General features: G+C 40.7%; 1 protein-coding gene across 1 annotated transcript; it reads left to right on the forward strand.

Annotated features, from left to right (window-relative positions):
* Positions 1-12,831: 12,831 nt before the first annotated feature.
* On the forward strand, positions 12,832-13,802 carry LOC137247827 (trypsin alpha-like). Its single transcript, XM_067778765.1, has one exon. It carries the CDS (start codon positions 12,857-12,859, stop codon positions 13,619-13,621), a length of 765 nt encoding a protein of 254 aa, XP_067634866.1. The 5' UTR covers positions 12,832-12,856; the 3' UTR covers positions 13,622-13,802.
* Positions 13,803-14,269: the final 467 nt, after the last annotated feature.

Here is a 14,269-nt window from a genome sequence, read left to right on the forward strand (position 1 = left end):
TTTATCAAGAAGTAGAGCGCGCACGGCACAAAGCTCAATATGCATGTCATTCAATTTTTTTTAGCAACTTTTTGTAGTCATCACAAACTGTACTCAAAATCGTCAGAATATGAGCATTCTCTTCCTAAGAGCAGCAATTTCTTTAATAATAGTAGCGGAATGTATTTTGCAGTTGTTTTCACACGCAACAGAATGGCTTGTCAATGCATTGTTGTTGGTAGCGGAGAAGAGTGGAGGCGAACGAATCGACTTACGATGTTCAGACAAACATGACTTGCAATAGTTTATTAGAATTTAAGAGAAAATCCGCGTCAGCGTGAGATCAGTCAAGGCACTGCAAATGGAAATACGCTTTGGATTGACCACACAATATTTTAAGTTTACCGCTATCAATTTTATGCCTGCACACACAAATATGTATGATTTTTTAATGTTTATTAAAGGTAAAATCCAATATAAAATAAAAATGGATTTTCGATGTAAGAAAACCAACATATTAAAATACAAAAACACAGTAAACAAGTAAGGAGAGCTAAGTTTGGGTGTAACCGAACATTACATACTCGGCTGCCAAATTACAGCTTGCAAAACTTTTAAATTAGCTTCTTTTAAAAGTGGGCGGTGCCACGCCTATTGTCCAAAATTTTACTAATTTTCTATTCTGCGTCATAACTTCAGCTCACCTACCAATTTTCATCGCTTTATCCGTCTTTGGTAATGAATTATCGCACTTTTTCGGTTTTTTCGAAATTTTCGATATAGAAAAAGTGGGCGTGGTTATAGTCCGATTTCGTTCATTTTAAATAATGATCTAAGATGAGTGCGCAGGAACTTACATACCAAATTTCATTAAGATATATCAAAATTTACGGACATACGGACGGACGGACATGGCTAAATTAATTTTCTTTTTCGCGCAGATCATTTTGATATATAAAAGTCTACATCTATCTCGATTAGTTTGTACCGTTATGAGGTACCGTTATGCGAACAAAATTAATATATTCTATGAGCTCTGCTCAGCTGAGTATAAAAATGCGTGGAAAAGCCGAAAGGAGAGCAGAGCGAAAAAAGACATCCGCAACCCTCGACTGCTCAGTTCTTTTTTTATGCTGAGATGGCGCCTTTTGGAAACGAATTTACAACTTTGATGTACATTATGTATACATAAATTTTCAAAAAAAAAAAAAATAATTTTGTGCAAGAAGAAGTTGAACCAGCTTTGCTCATTTTGCATCAATCAGTTGTGGTAAGTGGTGCATTATCCGGTTGAGTTACTTAACTCTTTAATGCCATCAAGAATTCCTCGACATCGATTGATCCTTCAATAAGGGTTCATAATAATTATGCTGCGTAATTTAGATTCTACGCGCTTATGTAGTGGAACAAGGTTTACAAAGGCATCACACAACTTTTACCGAATGTTATTTAAGGAATTAATTGCATCGCAAATTTTTGAAAACAACAAAGTTTACTACCAAGCATTCCATTCCATAACGTCAAATTCAAATATGCCTTTCCATTTTAAATGCCTCCAATTTCCAATTCCTATCAATAAACCTCAAGGAAAGTCATTAGCTGTAGCAGAAGTCAAAATTACCAACTCATGTTTCACCCATGGCCAATTATACGTAGCCTACTCCAGAGTTAGCTTATCGAATAATCCTTTTATTTATACTACAAATAATTTAAAAATTATACTTTAAGCATATGAGAAAGGTGAACGGACTTTTAAGTCCATAACAAATTAATGTCTCACGTTTACTTAGCAGAAGATGTAGAGTATGCCACCCCACTTAACATTGAGCTGTGTTCCAACTCTGGTTTTATGGCAACTGTACAAATAAGCATATTAATAAACAAATAAAAGACAATTTTCCTATGAAAAAGATTGGCAAACTATTTTGACATCTACAATACTTGACTCTCGCTAATTGAATTTCGTTGGAATATATAAACTTATTTTGAATTTGTTGTTTTGGTAGAGCAAAATCTGTTGGCACATGTGGCCTTGAAATTTTCTGAAACCATGACAAATGTATAGTAAGCGCTCACAAGCGTTTTCTTGCTTTAAAGCCACGCACTTAAGCATTTTTAACGGCGAAGCTTGGAATATAACGGAAAGCCCATAAATTAATTTGGAGTATATATTTTTGCGCTGATTCATTAGTCACTATCCAAATACTGATTATAGCTGCACATTGCCTGAGAAGAAAAAGAGCAGAAGGAGTACAACAACAAAAACACGGAATTAAACATTATACCAGAGTCTAACTTCGCGAATCACATGGTCGAAAATGAATGTTCCCCAGAAAACATCAATAAAACAGTTAAGGTCCTTCATATACAAGAAAACATTTGACATAAGAATAATAAAGGAACAGATAAACACAATTTCTGACACAACATTTGAGCCTTTAAAACTTGTTTACAAGAAACAAAATAATGAAACAGGTAAAACAGACAAACACACAACAACAAATATAAACACAAAACAATAAACGCATCAAAACCATAAAGAAGGTCAAACGACTAGAATTACTGACCTTTACCTGCATCAGTCAGCCACACAGCGATTAGTAGAAACCACCCTCGGTTCTGAATGAACACACATCACATACACATAAATATACACAAGCATCAATTTTGACAATACCTGCTCATGTACCTACGATCTATAAATACGAAAATCGACACTGATTATGGCACAACACCGAAGCCGGTTTGTCTCGAAACCAAATTTGACAAGGGATAACGGAATATCGTTCCAATATACATTGAAAAGAGCGCCTTTTGTTTTAGTTTTAGCTGGTATTACCCATATAAACGACGATGCACAAAGTCGCCTTTCGCAGAGTTTACATATATCTTCTATGTAGTTTGGTACTAAAGTGAGTGCACCCTTTATACTGAGTCCTACAGTACAAACAGTTGAACTTTGCAAAACTTAATTAATGACAGGCACAAAATGGCGGGTTAGTGCATGGGGTTTAACAGATTACAGAGAAGTTACTCCTTCGGATATTTTCCCAACTACGGTCCCGCCTATTGTAGCAAATCCGGTTTGTGTAAGTCGTTATATGTTGCAAAAGATAAAGTTAACATCATCAATGATTTGTGCTGGACGTGGTAAAAGTGATACATATCCGGGAGGTTCTGGAGCACCAGGCGTTGTGAATGGACAGATATATGCGGTGGTATCATATGCTATCATTGATAAATCATTTGGGATAGAAAATTTTTAATAATAACGATGAAACGTTAAATGGAGGGGCATTAAAACTACTCCTGATTGGAATATCATCCTATTTCGACTGACCGTCCCATTTCAGAACTCATCCTCATCGACTGTTCCTTAAATAAAGGTCCATAATTATTATGCTTCGTAATTTGGATCCTCCGCGCTTATGTAGTGGGAAAAGCCTTATAATTATAAAACTTTTAACGATTGCCATTGAAGGAACTAATTATTCCTATCAATAAAGTTCAAGGGCAGTTATTAGCTATCCATCTGACCAACTCATGTTTCACCCATGACCAATTATATGTAGCATGCTCCAGAGTTGGCTTATCGACTAATATTTTTATTTGCACTACAAACAATATCTTATATATTATTTCTAATTGGTAATTTTATGTGAAAGTCCTTTATTCGCCCTTATTTGGAATCCAAATCTATAAATAAAGTTTTGGTTGTAAAGAAAGTGATTCATGCTATTAGCGAGCTTTGGGCATTATTAGTCATAGTGCTTTTGTTTGGCTATATTTTATTAAAATTGTTTGTTAAAATAAACGATTGTGAGCACACAAAGAAATCTATTTGTACTATGGCACTATTGTTGTTAGCAATAACTGTACCGCGGAATTAAGTATAGATAACTGAACAGATTGAACCGTTTATTAAGAATGATGAAATATGAAAATTACAAGCGCAAAATGATGACACAAAATTAAAAGAAAAATACTGGTACATATATGTATGTGACAGTGCTGCCATACAGTCAAGATAAAATTTCCTTCAGTTGACGGGACGTAACGTTTCATTTGTTTGATGACGTTTGGTAAAATATTCCAAGGAGTAATCCTAAACATCCTGCCCGGTCGAGTCGGCGGACTCGAAATCTTCTTGATCGAAGAGGCGGCACAGTTTCTGGACAGCTCGCTTCATAATTCCACTGGCGGTCTTCAAGGTGACATTGCGTATGGCACCATCGTCGCCAGGATGGACTCCTGTCACACGACCCATGCGCCACTGAGTTGGCGGTAGGTTCTCGCTCTTAACCACCACAATATCACCGATCCTTATATCTGGTTTACGCCTTTGCCACTTATTGCGCCGTTGCAGTGTGGTCAGGTATTCCTCACTCCATCGCCGCCAGAATTCTTGGTGCACTTGTCTGACCCATTGCCATTGCTTCAAGCGGTTGGTTGGAATATGGCGTACGTCTGGTTCTGGAACAGCCAGAAGCGGAGCGCCGATAAGGAAATCGCCGGGTGTTAACGCAAGTTTGTCGTGAGGATCATCGTAGAGCGGAGTTATCGGACGAGAATTCAGACACGCCTCAATGCGTGCGGCTAAAGTCTGTAATTGACCATACCACAAAGTTTGCGAACCAACACAGCGGACCAAGTGACGTTTAGCGCTCTTGACAGCAGCCTCCCAAAGACCACCTTGATGAGGAGCACTCGGTGTGATGAAATGCCAATTCGTCCCTGTGCCCGCTAAGGAGTGTTGAGTATAAGCGCTTTGCCATGCCGAAAAGTCTTCTTGGAGAAGTCGATTAGCGCCTACGAAGGCAGTGCCGTTGTCGCTGTATAAATCACAACACGGACCACGACGGCTGATGAAGCGGGTGAATGCGTCGATGAAGGCTTGTGCGGACAGGTCGTCAACCACTTCTATGTGAACGGCCTTAGTAGCCATGCATACAAATATTGCCAAATACGTTTTAACGAGAGTACGAGAGCGTTTCGCACCGATACGCAGAGTGAACGGTCCACAGTAATCTACGCCAGATGAAACGAACGGTCTTCCAGGCTTAACTCTCTGCCCGGGTACCGAAGCCATTTGCTGTTGGAACACTTGACCTCGATGACGACGACACACCACACATCTGTGTATACAAGTTTTGACGGCCTGTCTAGCATTCAATATCCAATACCTGCGTCGTAAAGTATGCAGCATCAGCTGGGTTCCACCATGGAGCGTGGTCTCGTGGACTTGTCGTATTAGAAGCTGAACTAATGGAGTAGATTTCGGAAGTATTATAGGAAAACGTTGATCATCCTCTACATCTGCCTTAGCGAGCCGACCTCCGACACGTAGCATCTGATGCTCATCTATAAATGGATTCAATGAAATTAATTTATTGGAAGATGACAAACCTGAAGCAGTCGTCAAGTGATTCATTTCGACTTTGAAGTGTCTCTGTTGCTCAATGCGAATCAAAACATCCAATGCGTCGTCTCTTTCTCTGGCACTTATGACAGGTTGGCGAAGGTGTCGATATCTACCCAACCAACGCAGTATGATGGCCACCGTACCCAATAATCGCTGCATGGAACTGAATCGTTCGTCCAATGGTATGACCTGACCATCTAGGCGTCGAGTCGCTAGTGGATAGGCAGAAGGAAGACTAGCCACTCCTGAAACGATGCGCATTTCACTACGATGTACTTCTGATTCGTCTTGACTAAGTAGAATTTCTTGCTCGGCTGACTGAAGTTCTATGAAACCTAGCCCACGCCACCAAAGCCGATGATTCAGCAATTCCTTTGGAGTGATGCCCCTACTCGCGCAATCGGCAGGGTTCTGTGCTGAGCGAACGTGGTACCAGCAATCGGGAGATGTTAGCTCTTGAATCCTGCGAACTCTATTTGATACGAATGGTTTTAGTGTTGTTGGGTGCTTCTTCAGCCAGCACAATACGATCGCCGAATCGGACCATAAAATATACGGAGATGCGTCCAAACGCAAAGCACCTCTCACATTATGCAAAGTCTCAGCCAGAAGAAGCGCAGCCGAAAGTTCAAGGCGGGGTATCGTCGCACCTTTCAATGGTGCTACCTTTGTTCGTGCAGTTAGTAATGATAAGCGCACCCCATCCGCGTCATTTATTTGGATGTATATAACAGCAGCATATGCTTGTGAACTGGCGTCACAAAACCCGTGTAACGTGGGTTGATTATTCCGAACCATGCCCAACCAGCGATTGATACGGATTTCGCTAAGGGCCTCCAAAGTAGAACGATACTTAAGCCATTCGTCACGGAGTTCTTCGGGTAAAGGCAAGTCCCAAGATAGACCCGCAGACCACATTCTCTGAATGAATAGCTTTCCTGTTATGATTACTGGTGCTATTAGTCCAACAGGATCGAAAAGACGTGCCACCTCGCTGAGCACATGTCGTTTTGTAGGTATCTGACTTGCCTGATTAAGATCGACATGGTAGAATAACTGATCGGATACCGAATCCCACCTCAGTCCCAATACCATTGCCACAGATGCCGTGAACGTGTAACTAGAAAGAGACGGGTTATTAGATAAATACAACAAAACCTTACTATCAATGGAATTCCACTTCCTTAGCTTAAATCCACCGTTGGATAAAATGGTGTCCACGTTCAACGCCAGGTCAACGGCTTGGGAGACATTGTCGCAACTTGTTAAAAAATCATCAACGTAGAACGAATGGAGTATCTCTTCACGCGCGACAATCGCTTTCGTAGTATCAGGAACGGTCGAGTAGTTATCATGTGCGCATTGTTGTAAAGCACGAACAGCGTTATATGGACTGCACGCCATGCCATATGTGACTGTTTTCAAACGATATATGCCCAGTTCGTCGGAAGGAGACTCTCGCCATATGATTCTCTGATAGTCTCGATGCTCCGACGCCACCAAAACCTGGCGGAACATCTTCTCAATGTCACCAGTAATTGCTACTTGATAACGCCGGAAACGCAACAGGATGTTGATTAGCGAGTCCTGGATTGTTGGACCCACCAGCTGAATGTCGTTGAGCGATAAACCAGTAGTGGTCGGCGCCGAAGCATTAAATACAACTCGAAACTTCGCAGCGACCGCATGATGTGGGATATAATAACAGCCCGTATGGTCGTACGGTGATCCTACCTTCTCCATATGGCCCAAAGTAGCATACTCTCTCATGAATTTTACGTAGTTTTCTCTCAGTGTAGGGTCTGAAACTAAGCGTCGTTCCAACCGCTCGAACTGGCGCATGGCCAACGAGAAAGACTCTCCAAGCTGTGGAGCGTCGCGCCGCAAGGGCAGGTGTACGACATAACGTCCGTCTTGTGTACGGGAGTGTGTGGTATCAAATATTTTACCACACTCATCTTCGTCAGATTCATCCGCCGTTGGAACCTCTTCAATCTTCCAGAACCTGTGCACCAGTTCTTCTAGGCGAACGTCATCTTCGCCAACGACGGTCTTAAACGAAAGCGATGAAACATTGGAAACTGAAGATACTGTTGCAGGGCCAAATACCACCCAACCAAAGTGTGTACGCTGGGCGCAAGGTTCGTTTGGTCGTGCACCGATGACCTCACCCTGTACGATTTGTCCCCATACATCTGCACCGATGAGAACGTCGATTGCTCCTGGCGTACCAAACCAAATATCAGCCAGATCGAGTCCTGTCAGATGTGACCACTGGCTTACGTTAACCCTCACTGCGGGAATCTCAGACGTAATGGACGGTAACACCAGTGCTTCAAGTTGTATGCTGAAATCCTTCGTTGTCGACTTAAGTGTGAGCGTTGCGCTGCCATTTGCTCGGGTGTTTATTGTAGCCCCGACGCCTTCCACATTTACATTACATTTACGACGATAAAGCTGCAAAGAGTTTGCCAAGCGATCCGTTATGAAGCTTACCTGCGATCCCGGATCACATAAAATAGGAGCCACGCGTTGAATTAAGCTTTCTCCAAAGGCATATGCACGCGCTGTTGCCAAAAGAGTGATTGCCTGGGATTGCGCAACGCAGGCTTTCGCAGGTACGGTTAGTCATGATGTTGATTTTAGCTTCGCTTGATCACTAGCCTCGTCTGGCACTGCAGGCAAAGCCGTCTTGTTGGGTTTGTCACGACATAAAAGCGTGTTGTGCTTACGGCCACAGCTTCTACAACCACCAGAGGGGCACTGACGTGAAGAATGACCACTACGTAGACAATTGTAGCATAGCTTTAAAGTTTTGACTGCTTCAAAGCGCGCATCTATCCCCATTGCTGTGATAGCGGGGCACCTTGTGATTCGATGAGCACCTTGGCAATGTGCACATTGTCCAACCTCAGTGGATGCCATGTGAGATTTCACTTGTCGTTGTTGTCGCGCAGATTGCCCACTGGATGGTTCTGGAACAATGCTATGAGCGCGTCTCTCCAAAAATTTAAGTATATCGTCTAGAGTTGGTATTTCATGCGTCGAACACTTCATGGACCAATCTCTCTTCGTTAGCGCTGGTAATTTCGATACCACAATTGGCACTGCCAAAGCATCCCAATGTTGAACAGGGATTTCCATTACGCGTAGGGCACGAAGAGTCTCGTGCACCGTATCAACAATGGCAAGTAATGCCTTAGCCGATTCCTCTGTAGCAACTTTGAGGTTAAGGAAACGTGACACGTGTATTTCCGCAAGTTGCTTCTTATTGTCGTAGCGCTCCTTAAGAGCTTTCCACACCTCTTCGTAGCCGCCTGAGTAGATTCCTCCGATTAATGGCACTGCGCTGGCACTAACAGCTTGCCGAAGTTTGCCCAACTTGAATGCTTCTGGGAAGGAAGCCCGATGCACTAATGTTTCGAAGGCATCTTTAAACGCCAACCACTTGCACATGTCACCATCGAATTGTGGAATAGCTAATGGATCAAGTTTTAGATCCAACGAGCAACCTTCTAAGCTTGCAGTCGGGCTGTTGCGTGTAAGCGCATTTGATTTGGGCAGTGATTTTTCTTTGCATGCGGCAATAAGGCGATTAAGTTTGCTGCACGCTTCTACATACACCTGCTCGATGTCTTCCCACAGGGCTTCATGTGCCGCAACTTCCGCGGTTTCAGCTAATCCAATTAGGTGGTCGTGATTCTCCGTAAATCGCGTAAAATGTGATTCTAGCATTTTCAGCTCCTGTTCCAGCTGAAATACATCCAACTCGTTGACTGTCTCCCTATTTACGCGCTCAAGAATGCGCCTTATTGATTTGACTGCCGTTGAACGCAATTTCAATTCTGCCATTTTGTACTTAACCAAAAAAAATAGTCCTCACAGGAGGCACCAAAATGTTAGCAATAACTGTACCGCGGAATTAAGTATAGATAACTGAACAGATTGAACCGTTTATTAAGAATGATGAAATATGAAAATTACAATCGCAAAATGATGACACAAAATTAAAAGAAAAATACTGGTACATATATGTATGTGACAGTGCTGCCATACAGTCAAGATAAAATTTCCTTCAGTTGACGGGACGTAACGTTTCATTTGTTTGATGACGTTTGGTAAAACATTCCAAGGAGTAATCCTAAACAATTGTGAATATTTGATTAGAACTAACACTGCATTACCAGCAGTTGCTAATATTCGCCAGATGGCAGCGCAAGCGCATCTAAGTTTATAGATGTTTGATTGATAGAACAGCTGACCTCCGTTGATATTTGGTACGATACTTTTATATTTGTTGCGCAAGATGCGCACGGATCCGGCTCATTAGAAACTAAACTTTAAGCATAAGTATGTGAAAGATGAACAGACCTTTAAGTCCATAACAAATTAATGTCTCACGTATACTTAGCAGTAGATGTTGATTTTGTCAGCCCACTTAACTTCGAGCTGTTTTCCAACTCTGGTTTTATGGAATTAGTTTGAAACCAAATATAACTTAAGAAGAAGAGCTTGTGTACTTTACTGTATTAAATCATTAATCATACGAGCGTGGTCTCAATACCGCAGCTCAACTGTACAAATAAGTATCTTAATAAACAAATAAAAGACAATTTTCTTATGAAAAAGATTAGCAAAATAGTTTGACAAACTCTCGCTAATCGCATTTCGTTGGAATATATAAAATTAACTTGAATTTGTTGTTGTGGTAGAGCAAAATCTGTTGGCTCATATGACCTTCAAATTTTCTGAAACCATAGCAAATGTATAAAAAGCGCCCACAAGAGTTTTCTTGCTATAAAGCCACGTCACTTAAGCTGTTTTTCTCATAGATGCGTTTAACTCAATCTTATGCATTATGGTAGATTAAACGTAGATTGAGCGACAATGGCGCAATTTGACGTGAAAAAGTAGCCAACTTGCAACATTTGTTGCAAGCAAAGCATAAGAACAAGAATTTGACATTTGCTTTGGCTAAGGGTGCTGGCAGACTTAGCAAGTGAAATTATCTTCCCAGTTCTTGGTAACTTTTCTAACATTTTTCGCAATTACAAACTGCGACAAAACAAAAGAATACGACACGAAACATGTTACAACAAGCAAAAAAGCACAAGCAGGTCCCCAGTGATATCCACAAACAGCGTCGCACCACTCTTCCGGGAATTACCCGGCGAATCAAGTACTTAAAGAAAAATACCCAGAATTAGCAGAGGAGGAACACACTCTCCCTAGGGAAACGCGCGGCACTATAGCTCAACTTCGATATGGGCACTGTAACAGGTAAACTCTTACCTATCCAGAATCAACCGCGACATATAAAATGTATGTCTTGCTTGCAATATGTCCCCACATGACACCAAACATCCCTTCAATTGTATGGTGGAACCAACGCCTCTAACAACCATCCTCATGGTCCATGCTTCTGCACCGTATAGCAGGACGGGTACGATAAATGACTTGATACGCCTTCATAGTCCAATGTAGCATTTATTGGCAAGATTGATTCTTCGCTGGATTTCAGAGTTGATGTTGTTATTAGTATTAATGCTGACTCCCAAATAAACGAAGTCTTTTACTATTTCGAAATTATGGCTGTTAACGGGATCGTGGTTGCCAATGCGCATATGCGCCGATTCTTTTCTCGGCGAGAGCAGTTACTTCGGATTGTCCTCATGCATCATTAAACCCATCTTTGCCGCTTCTTTTTCCAATTTGAAGTAAGCAGAACTTACGGCGCGAGTGTTGAGGCTGACGATAGCAATGTCATCAGCATACGCCAGTAATTGCATGCTTTTATAGAATATTTTTCCAGAGCGGTTAAATTCTGCAGCTAGTATAATATCCAGCGTCAAACTAAGGCAATTGCACGAGAGGGGGTCCCGCTGTCTGAAACCTCGTTTAGTTGGAGCTCGGAGAGGTCCTTCCCAATTCTGACTGAGCTATAGTTATTGCTCAACATCATTTTGCACAGCCGTATAAGTTTTGCGGGGAAACCAAATTCAGATATAGCGTTATATAGGCAGCTCCTTTTCGTGCTGTCGAAGGCGGCTTTAAAATCGACAAAGAGGTAATGTGTGTCGATTCTCTTTCGTGTCATTGTTTGTTTGAAAAACCTGAAGGCGGTTCCTTAAAGAGTTGTTGTTACACCACTGGCGTGGTTTTACTTGTTCGGTGTCGTATCAGATTGTCGCAAATATAGTCATTACAGAACCAAGATAGCGTATTGGTTTATGAGGGCTTTGTAGGATTGTTGCTTAAGATCGAATCTGAAGCCCATACCATACACTTGGCTATTGTAAAGGGTTTTCATAGCGGCCTCTTTCTTTTGACGTCTATCATCGCTAGGTTTTAAATTAAGCTGCTTAGAAACAACACCTGCAATTTTAGAAGTATTCCAGTTATTAACATGAGCTCGAATGGTACTCAAGCCCAAATGTTTGTTGGGGACATTAGACGCCACTGCGAACGAACGTAATTAAGTAAGAAGCTATATAGAGTTTAACGTTGCCAGATCGGACGGTTTAGCTCAACTTTAGTGGACTGAAAAAAGTATTTCCCTTTGTCCACAAGATGATACATGAGGAACTTGGGGTCACCAGAGCCTCCGCTGTTAAAGAAACAGGACTCACCACAGGTAAGTAAGTTTGGAGAAGCTATATATTGCGGTGGCAACCCCTCGAAAGAATTGCGCTAAACCACCCCTTTTATTCAATTTGGTATTTTAGTCGCTTCTTACGATAGGCATACCTGCCGCGGGTATATTTTAAGCCCCCTAACCCGCTGAAGGCGTGTCAGTTCTTCATTTTGTAGCAATACATAGATAGAAAATCTCAGTATGTGACACACTATCGATGTACTAAAGTTCAATAAAAATTTCAGTTGTTTCCGCGATAGTAGTGGATGCACAAAGAGATATAAATAATAAAGTGAGGTGGCAACCCTAATTGTCAACACTAATATCTCAAGTAATTTTTTTTATTAACCGAATAAGTGGCAAACTTGTAAGAATGTGATATACTATCTATTTGCTAAATTTCATTCAAATTGGTTAAGCTGTTTCCAAGATCGTTATGGAAATACAAACAATTTTTACTCGTTTAAAGTAATAATGAAAATCAATTTGGAAACAAAAATAAATTAACGAGGGAAGTATTTTTCTGTACTTAATCATTAAAAATACAGTCGTCCCACAGTTCAATTGTGCAATACGTAAATAAAACAAACAATAACACTATAATTTTCTTCTGAAAAAGAATAAGTAAATATTTTGCAATATACTTAATTAGCTTGAATTGGTTATTTTGGTAGAACAAAAACTGTTTGTTCACCTGCTTTTGAAATTTTAGCCGATACTTTAAAACATTTCCTAAAGTCTTATTTCTTTAAATAAAACCAACAAGAGTTTTCTTCCGTTAATTTATACCTAACAATCGGCAGTAAAAGTGACAAATTAGGATGAACCTACGGGACTATTTCACGATATTTTTTGCCGTCCTTAGCAGCCTTTTTAGTTATGCGAAGTCGCGGTTTCGCATTGTTTGTGGCGAATTGTTGAGGATAGAGGATAGCCCTTATATGGTATCAATATATCATATAAAAACACATATATGCGCCGGTTCATTAGTTACTATGGAAAAAGTGATTACAGCTGCGCATTGCGTGGCAGACAAAGAAGCAAAAATACTCGTGGTTAAAGCTGGTGTAACCAATAGAGTAAGTGAAACTGGACAATGTCGTACAGGGATGGAGGTATTTATTTCATATGCTTATGAAGCCAAAACATATCATATGGATATAGCTGGTATTAAATTGAGTACACCTTTCATCAAAAGCCCTCAAGTAAGCACAATTCCAATTTGCAGTACTCAATTAACACCAAACACACCAATGGAAGTTAGTGGATGGGGTTCAACAAGTGAATCCAGTAAGGATACTGTAGCTGAACTCCGAACTACTGTCGTGCACATAATAGCGAAAACACTTTGTGCGAATAACTATCACACGAAAGGAACGACTGTAACAAAAATAATGATTTGTGCTGGACTTAATGGAAAAGATACATGTCATGGTGATTCTGGAACACCAGGCGTTGTGGGAGGAGAACTTTGTGCAGTGGTATCATGTGGGGTGGGTTGTGGAAGACCTGAATTTCCAGGTATATATACAGATATGACTAATAAAAATGTTCAATGGTTTATAGATAAATTTATGAATTGTTAACGTGCTATTATAAATCGACTGCTAAGTGGAATTTCACCCCATCTTCACCACCTCACGCCAAAGCATATTGAGTTTTTGCTCAGGTAGGGCGAAATGGCAACTGAGATAGGTTGATATTCCTCTCAGCATTCGTAATAACAATATTCATTTTTGTATTATCTTTTAATAAATACTTTTTTATGGTAACGAACAAAAACAATTGGTACCGATTTAATTTTTGGTGATGTGCAATAAATTTGTGACGCATTCAAATGTCTTAGGTTGTGGGACAAAACGTTAATCTTAAAGTGTTGGCATGTTCCCACGTTTATGAATAGATCATGAAAGGTTTATACAAACAAAACTATTGAAACTGGTCGGTCAGATGACGCAGACATTCGATATTTGGTATAGAGATTCCATAAATAAGAAAATTGAGGTGGAAGAGAATGGAAGTGGGGGTTGAAGTCAGAGCTGGGTAGTAATAATTACATTATTGATCATAAGACAAGCGCTTGGGGTAAGTAATCAATTCCTTTTCTCCACAGCGTTCTTTCGCATTCATTTCGACACTAGACCACTTACTGTCTCCTCCATATGGGCTATTGCCCACAACGAGATCCGCCACTACGACTATATCCTCATCATTTGTCGGTAATTTCAGGTTCG

The sequence above is a fragment of the Eurosta solidaginis genome, chromosome 4, assembly GCF_040869045.1.
Source record: "Eurosta solidaginis isolate ZX-2024a chromosome 4, ASM4086904v1, whole genome shotgun sequence".
NCBI lineage: Eukaryota > Metazoa > Arthropoda > Insecta > Diptera > Tephritidae > Eurosta > Eurosta solidaginis.